Genomic DNA, 24,293 nt, shown 5'->3' on the forward strand with positions numbered 1-24,293 from the left:
CGACCATCAAAACCTCCGGTGCCTCGATGGACTAAAACCCAATACACCTGTGAGAGAAATTTCTCCAGAAATGAACCAGTGGTCCATAATGATGTGCTATTTACATCTGTATCCAGAATCACAACGACACTAGGGAAATGGTATCCACATTTATTACAGAAGCTTTCTGCACCACCATTCTTGTGTAGCAGTTGAAAGCATATATACTTGGCAACAGATCAGAAGTTTGAATAATGTTTCAGCCTGAAAGTAAAAACAATAAAAATGTCAATGAGGTCCATAAGTACTCTCAAATAAGCAATCCACAGAGAACAGACTAGTCCTCACCTGAAGAGGTGTGCAGTTCCCAGGTTGTTGCCGCACAAGAAATAGCCACTGTTGGGTGATATGTCAATACAGTTTGAATATCTGAAGTCATGCTTTCCCGGAAAGTTGGAGAAGGCAGTCAGACTGGGGAAGTGAACCTTACAAAAAAGGTAAAAGCGTTGTTCATATTTAAACAAATGCATCTAAGCAAACATATTTTTAGTGCATGTGCTTAAATGCAATGCAAAGTAATGCAGTGTCAGTTTAATTAGTTGTGTTGTGTCGGGTTTTAGCAGCTAAGGCTTCCTATGCGCTAACATTTAGTGTTACAAAGCAAATTTCTACCAATTTAAGTTTTTAGGCAACAACATGGCTGAACACAGAAGTGGGGTGTGATCCCTTCTTGTGCAGAACATACATGTTAGCTAGGGTGCTCTTTAACCCACGATTAAGAAAGGAAGTTGGGCAGGCTGAAACTAAGCAAATCGCAGCAACATTGTAACTAGCATGAAAAAACACAATATAGAGCGGGAAGGAACTGCATTTGTTCTGTCTGCTCTTTTTCAAAATCAGTTGCGTTTTTCTAAGCCAATTATATGTCGCAGCATTCTTCAGTCAAGTTGTCCTTGTGCTATTAAAATAAAATAGTCTGTCAAAGCTTGTGCAACAGATACCACCTAAGCAGTAACATGTAACGAACGAATACTAGAATGCATGAAGCTTGTAAGCGTTTTGAATAACGGTGCACAAATAGTAGTGTTATAAATCCGAATCAGACAAGAATAATGCAGTCAGAAGCCAAATTAAATATAAATCTATTATGAACAGAATATTCTTCCAATTATTGCTACATGTGTCAATATTTGTGAAAGCACAGCAACTCGCGGAACTGAAGTCTAAACTGTCGAAAGAATCAACACTGATCACCACTAGGAAACACGCTAAACAAAGTGTGGCTTATGACCATTACGTCCGACGCACTGGACAATAACCTTTTGATACTAATAATTTCAGCGCACAAACGGGTGCCCAAATCCAGCGGAGGAAAGAGATGAGAGTTTGAGCCATGGCTTCCGATACTGGGTACAATACTGGAAGCTTGCTGAGCCTTGTATCGCCCAATACTGAAGGCTGTCTGTGAGTATAATGAACACTGTCACATAAAAGAGCTGCACCACAACACTGAACCCTCCTTTCAGCACAGGTCAATCATGGCAGCATGCTGTGCGGCATCGAAGTTAGCTGTTTTTGAAAGTCGTCAAATAACCATGGCACGCCCTCTTCAAAAACTTGAGAAAGTACTTAATACACTCCGAATAATTTTGAACAGACACTACTCAATACATTCAGTGAATCAAAAGAAAATTCAATTTCCTACTGCGTGGTGGTCGCTGTGTCCACACAGTTTCATAGATTTACTATAAAGCTGTACACTGTGTCTTTGATGTCACGGTTTTCAGACGTTACCTACCACTGAGAAAACGAGGCTACCATATAAAAAAAAGTCAGGTCTGGAATTATTCCCGTGTTTCTCACCACCCCAGCTGGGTACCAATTAATTTGAGAAAGGAGCTTTTGACTGAAGCACACATGCATTAAAAAAAAATTGTTGAGAAAGCCAGTAACCACTCAATCCAAATTCATGAAGCAATACATTATGAATTGAGTCCTTAGCCTCACACCACAGTGGAGGAGGCTGCCTGTCTCAGACTGGTTGTTGCCATGTTGAAGTAAATTGTAATGCAGCTAAGCATCTGCAATTTGTGACAAAAATTCAGTGTAGACGACTACACATAAGAAAGGATGCAGAATCGTACTGCAATGTTGGCTCACTGTTTGCTCGGACTTTTAAAAAATATTTTGTTTTTAATTGAACTATTTTATTTCATCTATGCAACACCTTAAGTTTTCGGTTCTTGAACAACAGTGAAAAGTATATGAAAAAGATTTTGAAATTAACTTTTCAGAGCAGGAACTTTTTGTTGCTTCGTCCAAATGAACATGAAGGCAGCGGAACAGGACAGATGCTACACTTTCTAACATTACAGCATTATGTAACAACGAAACAACTGACTATTGAAGTAAGGCCATCAGGAACCTCGCACTTACCATTTTGACAGCATTGGGCTTGAAAGACGAGCTCATGGCTAGCAGTTCTGATGTACTGTTAAATTTGAGCTGAGTTACTTCAGTTGTGAGGTTCATGATCTCCTTAAGAGGAGTAGGGAATCTTGTCTCATAAAGCTTAGCTGTTTCATACACATTGACGACTCCTGAGTCAGACCTGTCAACCACAAATGCAGATGAAATATAATGCAATCACCCTACCAGTCACACTTTTCTTTTTTTTTTTTTATAAATGCACCTGACCGTAAAAACCCACAACACTGTTTCACTCAAGCCAGAAAACCAAGTTCAAGACAAATGATGTTCATTTGTGATACTTATGTACTCTGCATTTCATCACATGTGGCATGGTTACATCATGCGGCCCCCCACCCTTCCCCAAAAAAACCTGTGCCCTGAAATGAAAAATGTATCAGTAATATTGATGCAAAATATACAAAAGGCAGGTTACTTGATGTTTTACCAGGAATAAATGATGAATTATGTGATAGTTAATCGAAACAGTTCAATCAGTTGGACCTTGCCCTCCAAATAATGCTCCAAATCAGTATCAGTCCCCCTGAAAATCTCATACCAAGGCAGAGCACTGCTGAACGCGTTTATCGAACAGTGCACCATGTTCCTGCAATACGACTCTCCTGAGATCCTGCGATCTGTGAGCATTATTTGAAGGGCAAGGTCCAATGTCAAATCGAATGCTACATTTTGCTTCAATATTTTGCTTCCACGCTTCGGCAAACATAGCCAAGTAAAGCTTTCGCCTTAGAACATGAGCATGCCACTGGCACGTGACATGACTAGGCCCTAATTGGTCGATGGATCGTGCGACGTCACGACACCACATGACATGGTCAAGTAGGCAGGCATTGACAACCCGGGCAGCTCCTTCCACATGAAAGGGCGACATGAGAATTGAACCCAGACGTTTGGCTCCCAAGTTAGACACACTAACCCTATACACAATAACCCCATCCGTACAGGTTGATTAAAGTGGGGCTTTATATCTATGTCAGGTGGTCCTTCACATAATGTGGTAGCTCCTACAACTGTATGCTAATGTGTGTGTGAGATAAAAGGCACAAAATAAGTGATGAAGCGAGCACGATATGTTGCTGGGCCAGTAGGTTTTCGTAAGTCATCATGGAATCAATGGGGCCTTTGAGGTTTTCTTAAATCAGAAAATAAATCACAACGTTTACAGACAAGCACAGTTGTGTATGCGTCCTCTCTGTGTCCCGATCAGCGAAAGCAGCGATTCTATGATGACTGATTGAGTAGCAAAGTGCATATAGGCGGATGAGAATAAACAAGGGGAGCTGCAGACAGAAGCCATTAACACAGCTTAAATACCCCCAAAATTCTTGCTTTTAAACTGCACCGGTAACATTGTTAGGCGTCTTGCGCTAAGCAGTGGTTAGCTAAAAAGTATCATCTGCAGCAAAGCAAATTAGGCCTACCAACACCAAGGGATCAGTGTGCTGCCAATTCGCCAGCTGGTGGGATGTCACTGCAGGACTCAAACCTTGGCATTAATGCACCATAACCTCATTTCTATGCCCAGGTAATCTTTTTCATTGGCATGTTTTACACATGAAATTATCAGTATATCGAACTATTTTACAATTCCCTTCAAGTTCGATACATCCGGGATCAACTGAACGAGTTTGCTAAATGTCTAAAATGTGTCGTAATGCTGGTTTCAGGCAGACATGGCATAGTTAGTGATACCAGTGGAATGCATATTGTAATGCTTTCAATGTGTGCGGCAGCTAGGTCTAGACTTACAATTTACACAGGTTAACAACACTGATTATTTTTTCAGCCAGCAACAATTTTTATCCCCCAGATTATCCTAAGAGCCTTTCAAGGAGCATGACATCAGCACCACATCTGGCTCTTATGTTTTTACTCTGGCAGATTAATGACCAGTTAAATGGAGGGATATTGGAGATTCTCTTGCCCTGCAGTAGGTTTATGCAGGCTGATGATAATGACACTGCATAGCTAAAGCCTGTCCCCAGTTTCACATGTTAAACAGTCAAGTGCCATCTGTAACTTCGTAGATTGTTGCATGCCGCAGATTCACCATTGGGAGCTAACCGTTTCTGAACGTACATAGTAGTTTATTTATTTATTTCAGATACCTCAAGGGCCCTTGGGTGAGAGCTTTACATGAGGGGTGCATTGCCTTTAGAGGTGTCATGCCTTTATGTCACACTGCATGCGTGTAAAATGGTGCTGCCCTGCATGCCAATATGGGGCTACGTTACGTGGTGTCTTTTTGTCACAAACATTTCTGTTCTGCTCTACTCATGAACACTCCTGGACATGTTTGCCACAAATATAAGCATTCTGTACAGCTCACTGGAACCGTGCAAATTCTGCCACAGAAGTAAATAATATACTCGCAAGCAAGACGCATGAACTGTAAATCTGTAACAGTGTTTGTTTACGCCAACCATCAATTCAAAACAAGGAATTCTATACCAACAAACGTAACACGATCATGAAATCAAAGAGCCACCCACCAAATTCCACAACAGTGCTAAATGTCACTGGCGAAAAGATGACAAGAACTGCACACTACCACATACACAACCATCTGGCCACACTGCTTCGAGAAACTGACATGCACAGTGCTGTCATACCGCAGTTTCATCCCCTAATTTGCCATGTAATGAAAAAAAGAGCTGTACAACCTAAAAATAACGAAAACAGCAGCAATGTCATACCCGCAGGCAAGAAATTGTCCATTAGGTGATGCTGCCAAAGCAAGTCCTTCCAAACATCCTTGGTCAGTAAACCGATGCCGACAACGTCGACTCTTCATGTCCCAAACGCAGACCTCACTGCCACCTGTGAGAGGATCACAAGAGGTGGTGAGCTGCACAACAAACCATGCCTCAGCTAACGCATTTAACTGGCCATAAAAGGCTGCAGGACATGCATGGCATCTGCTGTGGACAGCCATAGTATGCAACACAGGAGCAGAGGGAGAGCAAGAGAAGCTCTTTAATGAAAAAAAAAAACATAGTAATTTAGCCGGTGTTTGAATCCACTGACTTCCTACTATGCATGGGGAAAGGATTTGGGGAGCAGGGAAAGATGGAAAGAGTGAGGTGCTGGAACTGCTAAAGGCTTAAAAATAAAAATATAGATAAACAAATGTGACTAATGGAGCATGAGGTGAGATGCTTTAAAGTGATATACGCTAAAAGAGAAAAAGAAACTGAAGTAAAATAACCTATAAATTTGATTATAAAGCTAACTTCATGAACAGTGCACGATGACCAGAAATATAATGCAGTGTCGCTGGTGCAATTTCGCTAAAGCGCCTTTGGTTTGTGACAGTGTTACGGCCCATGAAGGGGACCTCAACCCTGCTCTAAAACTATTCCGGAAAAAAAAAAAATCTGTTCTAAATTCCCTATTTATAGAAAATTTTTTTAAAAAGTTCATTGAAACACACAGTATATCAAATAATATGCTCCATGATTGAAATGTACTCACCTATGGTGTACATCAGTGAGCTGTCTGGAGCAAATGCTATGCTTTTCACGTGCTTATTCATTTTCAGTGTGTCCAAGCACTCCTTTGACTATGCAAGAAAAATAGAAAGAAGAGCAAAACGAATGAAAGAAAGAAAAGGATACAGATCATGCGATATGTTGATTAAGAAACGTTACCTTTCTTGGAGTAACTTTTGCTCCAAGAAATTGCTCGAAGAACTTTTGTTCAAAGAAATTTTGCTAAAAGAGCTTGTATATGCTTTCCGTCAAGCTACCAGGCATGGAGGAAGGAAAAACTAAGAGGGAGCGTGACATCATGCGGCCAAACTTCGCAAGCCAAGAGCCGATGAAGCCACTCCCTCCCCCGTTTTTTTCGCTCTCCTAGTCTTCCCCTATCTTTTGATGTCGGTATGTTGTAATGCGCGCGTCTGCTTTTGTGCGGGTGCGTGGCTGTCTGCTGTGCCCAGCATGGGTTATCGCGCCGATTCCCCGGTGCTGCACGCGCGGCAAACCCCGCATGGAGCCAATTCGCGCATGCATGATGCGCAGCGGTAGTAGATACCACCACATGCTATCACGCCGTCTAATCACGTGGAGACCGACTAGCTCCCTTTTATTTTTTATGACTAGGCTACAAGGTCCTGTCTAATAGAGAGCGCACAAAATAAAACTATGCGCATGAAATTAGAGATTAAAAAAACATTATTTGCTCCAAAGTAGCGCAAACAGTGCATGGTTCTATTAGCTGATACAGATTTACAACAACACACCTGTGCATAATAAAAAAATAAAACATCACGTTTTATTAACACTAAAGATGCAACTGGCTTCACATCCTTAAGGCCTGAAAAGTTCGCACTAACAAGCAGGTACCAGAAGCTAGCTGGCCTTGTTGGAAAATCAACAATGCCAACAGAATTTCCATACAGACAACTGAGCAACATTTTCAGGGTCAACTTACAACTCCCCACTTCAAATTATTACTAGTTCGAATCTGTCAAAGTTCTCTCATTCGCTGTAACATGTCACAATTTCTGTACAATGGAACAATTCTGCACCATTGATGCAAATTTCTCACTACCACAAAATATATCAGCTGTAATTAAAGTTCCCATAAATTTAAACGGTCTTTGCATTTTGTGCAGCAAGAATGCAAGAAAAAGATGCTGCCTAATCCATGTCAGCAGAGGTTAAGTGGGAATGGTATTCCTCAAATAGTCTTGAAATCCTGCTATGACAATGCATAAAAGCATGAGGTAAAGTAAACACACTTGAATTACTGGCCAGCTGTTGAAAAACACGCAACAAAAGCCTCTTTGTGTGACTACAGAAACAGATCAGGTGACACTAACCATATGCAATATCAACATGAATGGAAAGAAACAGCACCACCAAGACGAAACAGGAGAGCAGACAAACACAGAGCATGTGTTTGTCTGCTCTCCTGTCTAGTCTTGGTAGCGCTGTTTCTTTCCATTCGTGATCATGTACCAACCAGCCCGTATTCGCCCTCTTCTGGAATATCAACACCGCTGCAGTTTTCTGCAGCTGATCAGCTGAGGAAAGAGCATGCAGACACAATGAACTTACTTTTGCAGAGACTATGTGTATTTCGCCAAAGCGTCCAGTGAGTATGAAGTACTGTCCATCAGGGGACACATAAAACTGCTTTGTGTTGGTGATGTTCAGTCCTGGTAAATGACAGCAATGGGGACAGCATGTTATGCCCGAAGCTAATCACACGGTGTCAGATAATATTAAGGCACAGTCCAATGCAGCGAAGTACAACCTCAACCAGAGAAGTGAGGGTCATTTATATTGCACAGCTGGGCTAGTGCAACAATCGATTAATGAAATGCATTATTACCACAGAATGCTTATTCCGTGGTAAAACGCAGGCGCCCCAGGAAACATTCAAGGCATGTGTGCAGCAGAAACAATATCCCAGCTCCCGGATAAACCCCCCTCTCTCTCTCTCTCTCTTTTTTTTTTTTTTTGAGAAAGCCCTGCAAATGCATGTATGCTGGTTTCGTGACATTCTAAACATACATTGTTTTCTTTTCATTTGAAAGAACAGCACATAGACATTTCCACCAGTAACCTTCACTGCTACTAGCACCAAAGTGAAATATGTATGCAGAATCTGCACACCTGAGCACATCAACAGCTTTTTACTTTATGCAGCTTATTTTGTTGCATTCCAATCTTACATGGATGTCCTCTCTTGCAGTACAGAGTAGTTTGCTCTGTATCACAATGAATTCGAAAATCACGCGGTCTTCACAGTGAATATAAAACACTGCCATTGCGTGCAAATTCAGTATTTATAGAACGAATTCAGCCAATCATGGCGGTAGTTGTTGCTACTTGGCATGAAAAAGGAAAAAAAAACACCTTTGACTGCAGCTGTACGGCTGGATTGCTGTTTCATGTGCTCCACTTTCATACAATGACAATTTCCACTTTATTAGACAATCAACAAATAAGTGATATGGAGAAAGACAACCACTACTTCACCAGTGTAGATGATATGTGTTGTGCCTAAAAAAATCAAGGTAATATTTAGCACTTCAGAGGTCACAGGACCATAGTTTTTACACAGTACATGCAAAAAAAAAAAAAAAAAAAAAAAAAAACAGAGGTTTCATAACCACACATAAAATACTTCTCCAGCTGGCCTCATACCTCATATAGTGGGAGCCATAAGCTAAACCAGTTAGAGGCCTTCCAGGTGGCATCTTAAATCTGAGTCTGTGTCATGCCATTATCCAATAAATAACATTCACTCAGATAAATGAAGCAATCATTTCATGCACGTTCTAGTTGAAGATGCACATTTTATTTGCCTCTTGTAACCCAGAGAATAAAGTTAGAAAGACAAACAAAATTTCAAACTACTTGATATTTTGCTACAGGCATGGTAATGTTGCGCAAAAGGAACACGCAAGAAATGGTACAAAATGAGTGTCGTGCACATGTTCTTTTCCCACCCTTTTGCCATGGCTGAAAAATTATTCCCAACTAGATGAACTGAATATTTTTGCAAGACATTCATGGCCTAAAAAATATTATGCCCATCAGCTACTATGGCCCGACCAATATTTTTTTTAGATGCTACAAATTTCATAAAAAGTGTTTTTGTAGCCACTGAGAAACCACCAAGTCGTTCCCATGCACTTGGACAGAAACAACAACAGGAGGTAAAAGTTTTTTCTGCAGGCCTCAAATGCTGGTCACTGGAGAAGAAAGAAGTAAACAATCAAAAGGTACCTTTGGGAAAACGGATGTGCACAGTTTTCCCTGCAATCATGTCGTAGCAGAACATGTGGTCCTTTTGTGAAGAGCCAGCCCAAATCTCTTGGCCATCTAGAGAGAAGTGAGCACAATGTATAGGAAAGCGATCGAAGTGGACAGCTTGAATCTTGGCATTAGTCTTTCCATCAACCTGGGCAAAGAGAAAAAAAAAAAAAAAAAATGGTTGGTTGCCTGACCACATCACAAGAGATTGGTCAAGAAGCACATCAGGCTGCCATGTCTTTATTTTCAACATATTCATTTCCTTAGTGCCCACTCTCTAACGCTGTGAAGAAAAAACAGCACATCATACGGCAACGCCATGACACCAATAACAATGCCTGAAGTTTACAGGGTAAGCGCTTGTCACTATATTCCATACTTCAGGAAGAAAAGAAAGCACATTACATATTGTCACAAAAATAGTCTATGTGTGAAAATTTTGTTGAATTACGGTTTGCACCATTCGGAATCTTGCCCATTTTTCTAAGCCTCTTGCACTGGATTGATTCACTATTTAATGCATTCATAAGCTAGCTTTTGAAAAATATGTAGCTGGGTGTCTGTAAAAAAAAAGGAATTGTGCACAGTGAAATGGCTAACCTGGCAAATCGTAACCGTGCCTGAAAGGCCCGCTGTAAGAGCCACTTGGGAACTTGGGTGAAACTCAACACTTTTAAGCACAACCTGAAAAAAGAAATGCAAACAGTCAATGTCGCCCAAAGTAAACATCAGATGGAGAGATAATGTTGGGCTTCAGTCTTACATTTTCCCTCGACTCAAACGCCAAGGGTGTGCACTTGTGGACTTGCAATATGTTCGGTGCCAAGTTCTTTGACCGCCCTACAAACTTGGTGGCCTTTCGCAGTATGTCATCATCCTCTTCCTGTTCCTCTGCAGGTGCAAAACATGAAAGAGTGTAACCCTAAATAGCAGAAAAGACTAAAGCTGCACGAACCAAGCAAAGCAGGGAAACCAGACCTTTTCTGTATATGTATGTTTTAGACCATATTTGGCTGCTCAACATTTTCGGGGACAAAAAGGGAAAAGAAGTTGCAAGAAAAGAGGACGAGACCCAAAATGAAGGCAGTGCTGCATTTGCCTTTATTATTTTGTCTTATTTTTGCACTTCTGCGTAGGACAATAGAGTCACATTCGGCCCCAATGTCACTAAGCTACTTTACCTGCAGGCTTGTCAGTGTCACTCTTCTCGGCCCACTTCGGTACACCCATTACTTTTGTATACCTGGAAACAAGAGCACATTTTTGGCATGTCAATTGGTCGAGCACATTCTCAATTTGTTCCAGAAGCAGATAAAGGGCAATGACATTCAGCATAGCTGCTCCCTAGTAAGAATGCAAAGGCATGAAAAGAATGTTATGTCCCTAAATAATATGGTTTCTGCAAATTTCAGGGCGGCAATAATGACTGCGATCGCAGATATAACTGCACGGCTCTGTGAAGAGCAAGCATCCTGTAGTGCCTTTGTGAGGCTCGATAAAGACCAGAACCTAGTAACAAAGAAAGAATAAGGAGGAGAGATGGAAGAGACAAAAATCAAGTGTTTAGAGCTTGAATGGCAGGGAAAAGGAGAAGAGGCCCAAAGCACACATGTCCTTTGTTGACCCAAGACTGATCAAGACTGATGCATGGTGTCAACCTTCCAAGTTTGCGTTCTGGCAATCTTCAGAAGACTTCCACTGTTTGGGTGCCCAGCCAGCAATGCTACTGGGCCTTCCAAGCTGTGCTCCAAGCTAACTCATGCCGCCGCATCACCAACCAGTTTAAGGCTACTGGCAGCCATGCATAGCTATCTTCAACTGCCGTCTCACACGCCTTGGGACAATGCAGTCCACATTGCTCCCACCTTCCACTCATTTTTGTTTTGTATGCTCGAAATTTGAATGAGGGGAGCTGCTTTCAAATATGTGCATGCATTTATACTACAGTAGTATGATATGCAGAGAGAGAGAGAACGAGTAATTTAATGAAAGTAAAGGCGCAAAGGTAGGCCAGCAGTACGGTGAGCCTGGCCTGTTGCTCCACACTGGGTAAGGGGGAAAGAGAAGCTAAAAGGAGAGTGAGGGTGCAAATGGAGGCAGACAGTGTCATTCTAAATTATAGAGGTGACCAAGTACACACAACGTGGCACTCGTCTCGTGCAGAGTTGACATGCACTGCACGTGTCCTCCGAACACATCAGTTGTCAGTGCACATGCACGCCACGCACAGTTAGTTAAAGAATGATATGCAGTACTGTGACTGTGCTCCTCGCGTGAGTGCTCTGCCTGCATCTACCATTGGTCAGGACCCCATTCCTCAAGCAACACAGGCTGTGGTTAAGTCACACTAGTGTTGACAGAAATCAGTAGAAGAATGCCACACAGGAGTGCCACACAGGAGTGCTACACAGACACATTCTATGATTAGCAGCTAGGTAAAGCCAAATGCAAAACAATCCTTCCTCCCACCCTGTCACAATCCAGCAGTGCTATCCAGATAAACATACTGGAGCCCAGCCACTGCAAACTTGTTTCTGCAACTTTACTAATTTCATCACTCTATGTAATTTACTGGTGTCCCTGATTGTTTCCTTTTCTTTTAGTTTACTTTGAACAGCTACTTTCCACTGTTGCCCATGTTGTATCTCTACGGGGGGCGTCCAACTGGTCACATGGCAACTGTATAGGCTGCCTAACCTATTTTTTTCTCTGAGTTTCATCTAAAGTATCAACCTGCACTTCTTACCCATTTCATTCTGTTCTTTTCCCTTTGTAACAGGAAATCAGTCATCATCCTTTTAGCTGCTCTCCATTCTGTACATGTCTAACCTGAATTTCGACTTTGCATTAGTGTTAATCAAATTTGGAAATGTGATGCAAGGGTTTAGCAGCATGTAACGTGAAGAAACCATAAGGCGACACGAAAAGTCCAATGGCAATAAAAAAACTTAAAGCAGGTGTAAAATTGCTTCTGGGCTGCTGTGGTGGAATGCTGGGTAAATGCGTATAATATGGTTCTTGCACAGGTACATTCAGAGTAACTCTGAGTGAACGTAGTTTGTTTCATGAACTGTCACTTTATACCACAGTGCTGCATAAGGAAAGTTACATCATAAACTGATGTCAATGATGACAGCCAATAAAGCTAACATTTGCTCAGAAATTTTAATAGCATGGCCAAATAAATATCACCTTTCCAACATGAAAAGGCTTTTAGATAGCCTTTCTATGGTTTCTAAGAGCATTTTCAATACCTGCATTCAGCCTATGCAGTATTTCAAGTTAAGACAAGCATAAAAGCACTTAAATTAGACGAAGAAATAGAATAGACCCATACAACGATTGACAAGCGTTGTGTCTTTTCCAAGTTTTAGCACTTCGTCCAAGTTTCAGCACTAACTTCACCTCTTCTAATATGTAGAACCAATTAGCCTGACAACAAGCACTTTTAACATGAAGCACTTCCAGCAATATAGCAAGCAAGCTGCTTCTGCTTACTTTTGGCAGCACAATTTAATTTTGCATTCTTTAACATATAAACACCTTCACTTTAGGCCTGTTTTGAAGCAACAGTAGCAAGGATATACGGATAGCATGAAGTATGTTCAAGCCAAGGGAAGTAAGTTTGCCAAACTAATGTTGCATACATCTGCCAATGAATAATAATAATTTCTGCCATGTGATGCAACACAAATGGCACTAAAGAGAAATTTCACCTGCTTAGAGTGCTATTAGCTATGACGCCATTAGTAAATGCTACCTAACTACAGTGGTAACGTAAGTTAAAAATTTAAGCGCTTTAGACCCATCCAACGTCAGACTTACTGTTTTCTTAAATGATCAGAGAATCCATCTCTTTTCCCAGGCAGCTTGTGAGCTACCGAACTTTCCGCGTGAATTTCCTGGTCTTCATCCCTGGAAGAGTAAAATGTATTGTAAGGACACAGGAACACCATCAAGTAGAAGCTAACAGAAATTTGTTTACGGGATGTCATTGTCGTCTTCGTCCTGCCAAGCAGCTTTCTTCTCAGCATGCTCTGCTGGCAGTTCAGTGCTGCCTTCATCACTTTCGAAGTCATGTTCTGATGTTTTCCGTTTACGCGACCTTCTCTTTTCTTCAACCTGTAAAACGATGTCAATAGTTATTTGCAACAAAAGCGACATATGCGCTGGTACCTATCGTCGTTTGTCGCAAGGCTCAAACATTTTGCTCCAGTCATTTAATACAAGGCAATAAATACACATGACAAACATGACACTGAAAAGTAAAGACTGCGTGCTGACAGTCAAACTGGTCAAACTCACATGCGATGATTCGGCCGTACCATGACAGGTCCCAAACACTAGTTTCTCCAACTTCTCCTCATCCGAGTCTTTCTCTGCTTCACTACTGCTTCCTTCATCTTCAGCGAGATCTATGGATATGGTGACAGGTGCATGGTGCTCTTCGGTAGTTAGTAGCTTCGTCTCGACGGCTGTCCGCAGCATGGTCTCACCTGAAAAGATAGTCGGCATCATTCGTTCGAACAGAAATTTCCTAATGAAACTCAGACTCAATATTTTCTACAGAAAGCCTAGGCGCTAAAATGTTTCTCAGCGTTAAAAATAAATTATGAGAAGAAAAAATACCTTAGAGAGCTAACAAGCATCGAAAGCGTGGTTACGATGGCAGCCGACGCAGTGTGGTAGCGATGGCGATGGTTACACGCTACGTCGTTACATTTTCTCATAAACTACGCAGTGCTCACGCAGCGAGCAGTGCGCTGAGATGGCTGAGATTCACTCAAAATTGTTTGCGCTTTTCTACCAACTTGCATAATGTGCCAGTTATTAATAAAAATAATATTTACATTGCACCAAGCCGAGCTGATCCAATGCGAAAGCCACAAGAAAGTGTGAGGAGGTGTGGCGGTAACGGTAATTGCACTCACCAAGTTCGCTACATTTATCGAGCTGCTGAACTGTCACTATGTTGTTTAAGTTTTGCGGCGATAGGGATTGCCCCGACTGGCTTCTCGCCGAAATCGGATCGCTCTCCAAGATCAGCTCCGTGAAAGTGAAGCTGTTGTGCGTCCAAGTTGTTAACGGTATCCTAAACTCGCAGATAGGCTTTGACAAAGTTTCCAAGCTGACGGCCGACTCCAAGTTTACTGCGGACGATGTTAAAGGAGTACTCATGGCTCTGGAGTTCATACTGAAGAACTCTACCAAGTTTGCTGTCGACGAAGAGTCGCTGGTCAACGAACTCACGCAACTGGGTCTGCCAAGGGAGCATGCAGTCTCAGTGAGCAAAGTCTACGCGGACCGCTGGCCTGAAATATTGGCCATCCTGAAAGAACAGAGCCTACGGCTGTCGTCACTGGACGGAGCGCCTCAGTGGCGCCTCGATTACGTTCTCGAGTCCAGCACCGCAGGGGAAGTGTGCCAGCCAACGGTTCAGATGAAACTGGACTTGAAGCAAGGCGACGCAGTCACCCCCGTGCACTTCTCCATGTCGGCTGAAAAATGCAGTGTCCTACTGCACGAACTGAAACAAGCCCACAAAGTTATGAAGAGTCTTGAAGACACTGTTTGAAGTCTGGGTCAATACACCAGGAGGAATACAGAGGAGGGCGTTGTGGTCATAAAGGACACATGGTGTAAATAAATAACGTTTATTCCGGTAACCATGACGATGTCGCTTAAATGTAACACAGTTAATTCTTTTGCTTGCAAGGAGAATATGAAGCTGCACAATTTCCAGGCAGCTTGGTACTCCCTACGTTGGAGGAACCTTTATTTTCTTCCATGAATTGAGTATCCGTTCCACTTTCTCTTGGAAAGCAGCCACCTGCACAAGGGCAAGATTTTCTCATTAAAATAGACTTGCATGCAGTCTACAGCAACATGCGGCAGTTTTTTAATTCAACTCCATACCTGCCAACTCTTCTAAATTTTCCTTAAAATGTACGAATCTGGAATCATGATTTTACAAACCATGCCTCAAATTTTATGGCAAATAAGATTTATTAGCAAACAAATTCAAAACTTTGTTAAAAGCACACCACCGCTGTGGGTGGTATAATGCACTGCCACAAGGGGAAATACTTATTCATGGGATCAGCAGTAGCAGCTGCAGCATTGTGATGCTTTCTACCTACCCGGAGAGTCCTGAACTAGTACGTCTTTGTTCCGAGAGTCTGGCCTTCGTTTTTTGTTTCTTTTTTTTCATGCGACAAGTTAACGCATTGGATGCAGTGTGAGACCAGTGTTTCACAGCCACAGTGGCTTGGCAGTGCACTAGCATGCTCGAAGCTTTGGTGGCGCAGGCACCTTAAAATGACAGTGAATCATGCTGTTGAAGCAAGAGGGCAAATTCAGCTTATGCACCGCATGCACCTGCGATGCAAGCTATTTTTCACATGGTGGCAAGTTTGACGTCAAAGACCACATGACTTTGCAAGAACACCAAGGTCTGCTTTCACCAATAGCAGTTATTCCTCTTAATTTTTTTTTTTTAAGGATCAAGGCTTATTAATTACAGGATTAGTATAACACGCACAGAATACAGGCGAGGACCCCAAAGTCAAATGACTACACAGGGACCCTTGATACGGTTATTTATTCTTGAATATTTCAGTTAAGCAGAAGCTTCAAAAATAGTATTTTCAGCTTCACGCTGAAACCTTTCAGTGTTAAGTGACATCGCCACTACCAGTTTGCAAACCACTTACACTTCATCACAGATATAGCAAGAATGCATTGCCACAGTGCTAATCCAAACAAGTTGCAGTGCATAGTATACATTAATATCATGGTAAAATAGCATCACTCAATTCTTTCTGATCTAGACTTTTATTTCGTTGCTAAGTAGTTTATTCAGCACGCTTTTTAGTAGTAATAGGGATGAGTTGCATGTGGAACAGAGTAGAAAAAAAATCACTAAAACGACGAAAAAGAAAAAAATAAACCCTCGATGAGTTTCTACGCTATGTTGAGCAGGGCTGTCTCAGAATTTGGTCTTCTTCACGCTAAGCAATATATGCAGCACTATAATTCAACAGGTAGAGCACTTAGCCATCGGCTACAGGCAAACCAATTATTACTTGGCTACTACTTGTTAAACTGGAAAGATGAAAACAACAAAAATAGCGCACTCTCAAGCAGTAGTGTGATCAAGCAACATCTCAGCCTATCTGCTGTGTCTTGTCTGAAGGTATTGTCTGCTGTGTCTATCTGTGTCTTGTCTGAAGGTATTTTCATTCCAAAGGCATGTATGAGCTGGTTCAAACCAGTATTATATGCTAAGAAAGAAAGTCTCGGCTAGTTTTCACACTTCTAAGCTATATGTTCAAATGCCAATACCAAAATAATGAAGCCATAGTTGGCATTAGACATGATGCTGGGCCCCAAGATCTGGAAGCACAAAGATCAGGGAAAGCTGTAAATGCAGAAGGCCCAAAACCAAGCCTTACAAAAGCTTACCGAAGAAGGTGTACTGCTCTGACCACTGCTTGCATCAAGATTCCTGAGTAGGCATTCACTGTACACAACCCAGCCTTTCTTCCCCGAGCTTCCAGTGACAACCCAAATACACCAGGGACGATGCTCGTTTATGGGGTTCAGCTCCTCCTAAGAATGAAGAATATATGCACACTGTGACAGCCAGAATTTTGTGAATACAATGCACTCTTATACTGCAACACACATGCTCACATTCCATACCATTTCTAAACAAGAAACAACTCCTAAGCACAGAGCACACACAACACTTTAGCATGATAGCATAATAAGTTCTGTTGTAATCAAATGCATTCGTGCCTTGTTATTACGCCCCGTTAATGTAGATCACTCCTATTATTGGCAATTTTTCTGTGGTAGCATTAATGAAGTTCATTAATACTGATCACAATAGCGATGAAAAATAATGCTCCTACTCTCTCCCCTAAATCTGACATGCCGGAACAAAAGAAAAATAAAGAAAACTGGTTGTGAAAGTGCAACGCACCTGTCCTCTTCGTGTCACTTGGTATCACCCAATGAGAGGGCATACCCAGAAAGCCCAGCTGACGTCAAATGGAGGGGACATGGCTACAAAAACATGGTAGGTGTCGCCCTAATTCGCTGAGAGCGGTAGCTAGGAGCACTTTTCAGATATTATTGGTGAATTGTAGGGCCCACACAGAACTGTTAAATTTTACTCGAATTACACATAAAAACCACCTCTACAAATATGTCATATTAGATTATTGCTATAAATATCGATCAGGGTCGCTTTAAAGCTGGGCTTTCCCTTTCTGTCGCTTCTGCCAACTTGGGCAGCATGCATCATATTATATATTAACCAAATTACCACGCTAGAACATGAAAATCCGTGATTAGCACCAAGCTAAACTGCCTTGTCATTTTTTCTTAGCAATCATTCCGGACCCCACAAGAGGAAGACAGTGTTGGCTTACGAAGTGGTTGCTCAACTAATGCTCCTCACTCCAAAGTAAGAGATTTTTCTGTCATGTGAGCACCCTTTCTAAGTTTCAACTAAAGGCCCTCAAACCATCAGGACACTGAGAACCAAAGAGACAGTGACTGAGTACCTCCTCATGCTGCCTCTTGATGCCACGTCCACCACCATTTTCTTGCTTGCAGCTACTGTCTTCAGTGCTTTCTTCATTTGCAGACGCATAGAGCCAGGTTCCCAGCTTTCGAAAGCAGAAGTCGCAGCCTAGTTGTTTCATTTTTGCTGCTGGATTGCTGTAGCCAATCAAGAAAGCACATATATGAGTAATAAGAAGCTTATAGAGAGATATCTGTGTTTTGTGACAGGTTCAATAAGTCTAAAAAACACTCGTCAAGAACGACACATCAATGATGAGTTAGTTCGAAAGCCTTCATTCCTGGATTTAAACTTTCAGAGAGATAGGTGGCTTTGCTTTTTACTTGTAAATGCTGAAAAGTGGGAAAGTTTTTGCAACTGACTTTCAATACCTTTTCTTTCTTTTCCAGAAAATAGTACTCGCAGAAAGAAGAGGTGGGAGTCTTGTTGCTTTCAGTTATCTTCAGTGATTTTGTGCAAGGCTTACTGCAACTCAACACACCTGAAGAGCTGACAAAATAGCAAAGAACTGCGACGATGTCATGAGTGCATCCTGCTAGTATGCTCTTTGTTAAATCACTAAAACTTCAAAAATGATTAATCAGCTAGTGGCTACAACACTATGGCAAAAGTGTTGTAGACAAAAAAGTTATAACACCGAGTGCTTTTTTTTCAATTAGCTTTACAACCAGGTTCACCAACTTCGAGGTGAAGCTTACTTTGCATAGGCCTTAGAGCTGCAAGAAAAAGCATGCGGTACACAGAAAAGAAAAAAAAAAAAAAAAAAGCTGGCTACGAATGTGGAAAGAAGACGGCACGGTCCATTCAGAAAGTAAAGGAGAGTAAACATGCGGCAAGAAATAGGGATGGGAAGGAACAGCCAAAAATTCACAGCACTGTGCAGCGAGAAGCACAATACAGTCGAGGCAAAAAAGTGGAGGTGCGGCTTGTGCTGTTTTAAGTATTACTATGTCGTGCATACACATCTATTGCCTCTCAAGTGACACAAACAACATCATGTTCGTGCAATGCTTTGGTTTTCACATGAAATCAAACTCAGCTGAATTGTAGCATGTTGCATTCATACTAAACGGGTACTTCCACGAGTTGAAAACTAAAGTCTTATAACAGAAAAATAAAATTTCACGAGATGATCAAAGAGGGATGAAAGGTATTTTAGTGACTTTTTCATTAAAGCAACAAGTGTTTAATAAGCAGCTATTTGATTACCAGACAGCATCTTCAAGGCCACATCATCAACAGCAACTGATATAGTAAAGGTCCATGTGACTTTACTATAAAGGAGTTCTACTATTCCTTGTTTTCTCTGTACACATCAAAACATTGAAAATGGTGAAAAACTAGCAGCAAACTCAGTATCAACAGGTCATGTGAAATGAGCAAAGATTTCAAAGAGTTCCAGTTGGAAACCAGTTGGAAACCAATGAGGCACAATCCAACATGCCGTCAGAAAAACTAGTTGAGTGGGCCCTGAATATATCCAGCTACGTGACACCCTGCGGACAGATTATGCTACAGATACTGAATTTCATTCACTGTAAGCAGATTGAGTCCGTAATGAGAAAACACAGCCTCAGAAAGTGTTGATTATTTCAGCTTATAAAATTTAGCACGCTACACGACTTACTATATTTTATACTTTCATGCACTGATTTATCCTAACCAACACTTCATGAAAAGAAAAAAAATATGCCTGTTAAACACAACTTTGCATTGTTACAAAGGATTTCTCACACTGCCATCCAGCCAGTCATGGCAAGTAAGACAGCTCGTTCATGTTCCCCATTTTCCTCTTTTCCAGCCAGCTTGCATATCTTCGCTATTGCATCAGCACCTATCTGAAAGTACAGTGTTGAAACAAGATTACAGCATGCACTGAAGTTACCTTAAAGTTACAGTTGAAAGGATTAGGGTGGGCTTTAAAATTATCCACAAAAAAGGAGTGACAACATCTGCCACACATTATGGCAGATCCACAGTCAGCACAGAGGAAGTCTGCTTTCAATCGTACGAAAGACAGTGAAAAGCTGCAGAAAAAAATTACGGCACCTAAAGTCCCCTTTAACATAAAAATTCCCCTCTGCAATTTCTGTATTGTGCTCACTCCTACTCCTAAAGTGTTGTACATCAATTCCAGGCCCACAACCAGAAGAGCTAGAGTGACACTGTTAGAACACAGCCCGACACTACTATCGGTCCAGGCCTGATCTTTTTTGCCAATTTAAACTAACATCTGGCCAAATTCACAAGGTCTCCACTTGTTACGGTCACTGTACGAAAAGATAACAAGAAAAATGCTAACATATTTCAGCCCGTTTCCTCTGATACTTCTGAGGTCATTACTTGATAGCATTCACCCCAAACCAGAACTAATATTTCTTCAACTGTGAAGCTTCTGTGAGAGCTGCATAGCATTTCTTTGCAGCTATACAGCTGCACTTGGGTGATGTAATGATGCTAATGAATAATTTCTCCCTCAATACAAATTTACTGAGTCCCCTAAAAGGGTAATGAGAACAACCTAAATTTTACCTGTGTCAATTAACTGTGGAAGTCTAATGATAAATCCGTTTTCTCTGAAAGAGAGCATTTATAAGGTAGAAGGGTAAAAAAAAAAAAAAAATTGAAATAGGAGTATTGCCACCGCCAGCTGTTCTTCGCAAGCAACTACACACACGGGCAACTTTTTGTCAGTTTGCGGTAGAAGCTAGGCAAGAAAGAAAAAGAGACACGCCTTTGTCACCGTACGGCGGCATGTAATGATCAGAGCAGAAATAGCCATATGGTACAATACATTTCTGCTACAAAAAAAAAAAAAAAAAGAAGTTCACGAAATTTTTCTCAGAGTTCCTTTAGAAGCTCTGGAAATGTCAGATTACACATTAAGTGTACACAGCAGTTACTACCACATGGTTTGTGACTGGCAGAGGTAGGCTCGATGACAGTAAGAATGACCCGCGCAAACAGCAAACAAAAGAATTTGCAAAAGGAGGTATACGATTTGCCAGTTGAACAGAGTCTACCTGTACACACATGGCACTTGTAAAGAATACCTTTTCCTGTATCTGGTCAATGTTCAGCAGAGGAAGCGATGGCAGAATGAGGCTAAGTGTTCCCAGCCTTTCCCGCAGCTGGTCAAGTGCTTCTTGCCGCATCACAGGCTCCATCACAGCATATGACTCTGAAATTACACAACTTCATTAGCTACAGTCATACTGCAAAAACAGAGAAGACAAAATCTCGGCACATACCAGGGCACGGTGCTGTTTTCCAAGGGCAGCAGTTTTTGTGAGCATCCTTCAGGGACGACACCAGTTTTTCTGTGCACTCTTTGTCTGGAACAAAATATCTTGTAAATATTTATTGCATAACATGTGGCAAGCATAAATCTCAAAATCCTTACAAAGTTTGTGGCCGAGATTGCTGCAGAGCTGACAGTCGAGATGGGCTTTGCATGAGATGCAACAGATCATGTCCTCACCAACACACTTCCAACCAAACCGGGCACACACTGGTGGTGAAAGTTCGGGGGGTTTGCAGGACCATTGCGACTGCTATTTGCCTTCAGTCAAGATAAATAATAAGCAAGCAGTGCCGGTTTGGCGTGCAACTTTCTGTTAAGGAAGCAGGATACAACCTTATGCCTGCCTTCCATGTATTTGTTTTCATGTTGCATACCTGCTGAATTTTAAATAAATATACCCACTAAATTTTTCCACATGTTTTCTTCTTTCAGACAATGTGCCTGACACTATTTGATTACAATCCTAATTTAAAAGTGAATTTCTTCTTGACGCTGTTTTAGTTTTGATTTAATGATAACTGGTGACATGCAAGTGTTTAGGTCACATAAGGCAAGATAAAACTGTGCTATAACCGTTAAGCCATAAATGGATTTCAAAACTTGCAAGAAAAAAAAAAAACACAGTAGGTGAAACCAGACAATATAATACTGTATCCTAAAGAGAACGGAATTGCATGAGTGGTGTGCCTGAAGATGACACGCAAATTTAAGTGCACCAGTGAAGCAGAAGTGTATGTGACGAAAGGAGGAGGAAAAAGAGTGCAAAACAGATTCAGAGATGGTGCTCGGCTGAGCTGAGAAGGCCTGGCGATTATGACTGTAGAGGTCAAGGCTGCAAACAAAGATGCAATACCTATGGCAGCCAGCCATTTCTGAGGAATAGATGCCGTGGATGGTGTGATGGACCAGTGCTGACAGCCTGGGATCTACTGCAGTGCATTATATGTGATAGACGGCCATCAGTTGGGCACTTCCGTCTACTTCGTCATCAGTGGACTAGGAAAATATTAATGTGTACACTTCATCCGTCACACAAATAGAGCTAGAACATGTTATAAAAGTACTTTTGCCATCATGTGCCACCCACTATCAACTCTAGCAGCATGTCCAATTTTTTCCCTGCATAAATTATCCTGCCTGTGTTCTTGCCTGTGATCTCACTCCCCATTACAGTCAGTGGAGACCCACTTGACTGCTTCAGACTAGTAATGTCACAGATGCTTGCAAGCTCACTGATGACTCACATGAAAACAATTTCACTATTTAGGCTGCAACTGCTAGCATCTAGCAAAGTGGAAAACCTAGAAAGGCAATTTTATATTGTGTGATGACAAAGAAGTGTATAACAGCAATATTACTTGATGTTTTCAAGGACCGATAAGCAGCCCTCTTTTTTCACACATTGTAGATATGTGAAGATACTTGCAGCAGCAACTTCCCTATGACTGCTTTGATGGAGGGATGGAGGCTAACTTTCAGATTTGGTAAAGGTTAGTAAATAACCACTACACAATCGTTTTTAGTACAGATCAAGCTTCAGAACAATTTTTCCCCAAGTGTGGGTCCCCAGAACTGGAACTCAAAGCTCGCCCTTATACAATTCCATGTGTTTTAAACGACAATCTACACTCTGTTAGCGGCAAATAAGTGCCTGTTTCACAACAATGGTCTGTGAATTACATTGAAATCACTGCCTTCCAAGGTGTACTCTGCATAGCTTATTACTTATGTCTGGCCCATACTAGAATACAAAATATATGGCTCCTGTATGGGACCCATACATGTTAGGAAATATTACGCTAAAAAATGTGCAAAGAAAATCAGTTAGGTTCATTTGCAATGCTTACAGCAGGCACAAATCCGTTTCAACCCTTCTAAAAAGCTATACTTTAGAATCCCTACAAGTTGGGTATTTGCATGAAAGGCTACACTTTGTTCTATCAGCTTTACCACAACAACCTTGGAAGAAATTAAGTCATGTCGAACCTGTGAATACAAAAATGACATTCACACCACAGCAAAAAAATGATTCTCATGCAAAACAACTACTTCCTAGAAATCATCTTTTCTGTATACAGTACACAGAACACCCTACCCACAGATGCTGTCATCCCTGAGCGTCTCTTCATTCGTGAATGTGATAGTGAAGCTAGCAGTGATCCTTTGAATGCAGCTTGTTTTTAATCTCGCAGGTACCCTACTTAAATTTCGACAGTTACTGGAGCAATTATGACATACCACCATTGTTTATGTTTGACTATGTCACTACTGTGAACGGTGCTTAATTGATTTTGCCAAGTAGGAATATCTGTTCACTGTGTTGCTGTCCTTGTTAGTCGGTAAAATCGCTGATCTAAGCTTTTACCTTTATGCTAAAATGCTGCACACTGAAGAATCCCTGTCTGTTCTTTTAGTCTTGTCGACAATTAACATTCGTCTTCCGCACATGGTATTGCTTTAAGCTCCTTCGAAAAACATATTATTACACGTTGAAACTATTTTGTGAAAAAAGTTCTTATCCCTGGCCTCGCAATGAGGCCAACAGCAACTGACATAAAATAAACTGAGGTTTTAGTAAAATTTACTGCCAAATTATATTGCTTCTAGACACCCTGCATTTGACATTGAAGCTTTTTCTCTTTTGTCTTCTTTTTCTTTCGTTAAGTCCTTAAACGTCCAGTCTACGACAAGTGAGCTCTTAAGAAAGTAAGCAACGCAAGAGTCGGTAGGCGTTAGCCGTTTCGCCCCTTAATTTATCGCAACGCCTCTGCTCCTAGCATCTTTCACAACACTGTATCACGCATACGTTCAACTGCAATACACAAAAAAGTGCATGTCTATAATATATGTGAAGGATACAGAGCCGTACTCATCTAGGAAAGTTTCAATGCGCGTCTTGTAGTCTTCGTACTCCTTTCTGCAAGGAGTTAGCTGCATCGTCAGCGACTCCATGCCACTCAGACGCTTTTGTGTAGACATCGCACTTACAAGTTTAGGGAGAAAGCCTTACATTAAAGTAAAACCGCACATGTTCGATAAATTACTATCAATCGAAAGTGCACAGAGTTCCAACTTCTTATACCGCTTCAGGTTCAAAACCATGCGGACTACATTCACCACTAGACCTGACATAGACGCGCTGTCCTCTCAGCTCGAT

At 41.5% G+C, this 24,293-nt stretch overlaps 3 protein-coding genes across 5 annotated transcripts; 1 reads left to right on the forward strand and 2 right to left on the reverse strand.

The window, feature by feature from the left end:
* Nucleotides 1-134: 134 nt before the first annotated feature.
* On the reverse strand, nucleotides 135-14,017 carry wcd (U3 small nucleolar RNA-associated protein 18 homolog wicked). Of its 2 annotated transcripts, none has more exons than XM_084601213.1 (14): nucleotides 13,869-14,017; nucleotides 13,545-13,735; nucleotides 13,225-13,361; nucleotides 13,065-13,154; nucleotides 10,421-10,482; nucleotides 10,003-10,130; nucleotides 9,840-9,923; nucleotides 9,213-9,387; nucleotides 7,533-7,633; nucleotides 5,944-6,031; nucleotides 5,166-5,289; nucleotides 2,416-2,590; nucleotides 334-464; nucleotides 135-249 (listed from the first exon to the last, which is right to left on the reverse strand). In XM_084601213.1, the coding sequence occupies exons 2-14, from the start codon at nucleotides 13,725-13,727 to the stop codon at nucleotides 219-221; spliced, it is 1,509 nt and encodes a 502-aa protein (XP_084457339.1). In that variant the 5' UTR covers nucleotides 13,728-13,735; nucleotides 13,869-14,017; the 3' UTR covers nucleotides 135-218. The 2 variants fall into 2 exon arrangements, with proteins under 2 accessions (XP_084457339.1, XP_084457338.1); XM_084601212.1 differs by having other exon boundaries at nucleotides 135-243; nucleotides 328-464.
* An 82-nt stretch (nucleotides 14,018-14,099) lies between these two features.
* LOC146190841 (COMM domain-containing protein 4) lies at nucleotides 14,100-14,905 on the forward strand. Its single transcript, XM_084601217.1, has one exon. The coding sequence runs from the start codon at nucleotides 14,209-14,211 to the stop codon at nucleotides 14,812-14,814; it is 606 nt and encodes a 201-aa protein (XP_084457343.1). The 5' UTR covers nucleotides 14,100-14,208; the 3' UTR covers nucleotides 14,815-14,905.
* On the reverse strand, nucleotides 14,878-24,280 carry LOC146190842 (zinc finger C3HC-type protein 1-like). Of its 2 annotated transcripts, none has more exons than XM_084601215.1 (8): nucleotides 23,996-24,280; nucleotides 21,236-21,383; nucleotides 21,084-21,167; nucleotides 20,886-21,013; nucleotides 19,567-19,670; nucleotides 17,813-17,969; nucleotides 16,704-16,850; nucleotides 14,878-15,069 (listed from the first exon to the last, which is right to left on the reverse strand). In XM_084601215.1, the coding sequence occupies exons 1-8, from the start codon at nucleotides 24,113-24,115 to the stop codon at nucleotides 14,998-15,000; spliced, it is 960 nt and encodes a 319-aa protein (XP_084457341.1). In that variant the 5' UTR covers nucleotides 24,116-24,280; the 3' UTR covers nucleotides 14,878-14,997. The 2 variants fall into 2 exon arrangements, with proteins under 2 accessions (XP_084457341.1, XP_084457340.1); XM_084601214.1 differs by having other exon boundaries at nucleotides 21,236-21,386; nucleotides 23,996-24,279.
* Between the last annotated feature and the right edge of the window lie 13 nt (nucleotides 24,281-24,293).

The sequence above is a fragment of the Amblyomma maculatum genome, chromosome 4 (genome assembly GCF_055883805.1).
Source record: "Amblyomma maculatum isolate TAMU_Amacu chromosome 4, ASM5588380v1, whole genome shotgun sequence".
NCBI lineage: Eukaryota > Metazoa > Arthropoda > Arachnida > Ixodida > Ixodidae > Amblyomma > Amblyomma maculatum.

Coding starts and splice junctions, on each gene's coding strand:
- wcd (XM_084601213.1), bottom strand. CDS start 13,727: ATGCTGCGGACAGCCGTCGAGACGAAGCTACTAACTACCGAAGAGCAC. Junction 13,155..13,224: donor GAAGACGACAATGACATCCC/GTAAACAAATTT, acceptor TTACTCTTCCAG/GGATGAAGACCAGGAAATTC. Junction 7,634..9,212: donor GCACATCCGTTTTCCCAAAG/GTACCTTTTGAT, acceptor GTCATTTACCAG/GACTGAACATCACCAACACA.
- LOC146190841 (XM_084601217.1), top strand. CDS start 14,209: ATGTTGTTTAAGTTTTGCGGCGATAGGGATTGCCCCGACTGGCTTCTC.
- LOC146190842 (XM_084601214.1), bottom strand. CDS start 24,115: ATGTCTACACAAAAGCGTCTGAGTGGCATGGAGTCGCTGACGATGCAG. Junction 21,168..21,235: donor CAATCTCGGCCACAAACTTT/GTAAGGATTTTG, acceptor ATTTTGTTCCAG/ACAAAGAGTGCACAGAAAAA. Junction 21,014..21,083: donor GAAAACAGCACCGTGCCCTG/GTATGTGCCGAG, acceptor GTGTAATTTCAG/AGTCATATGCTGTGATGGAG.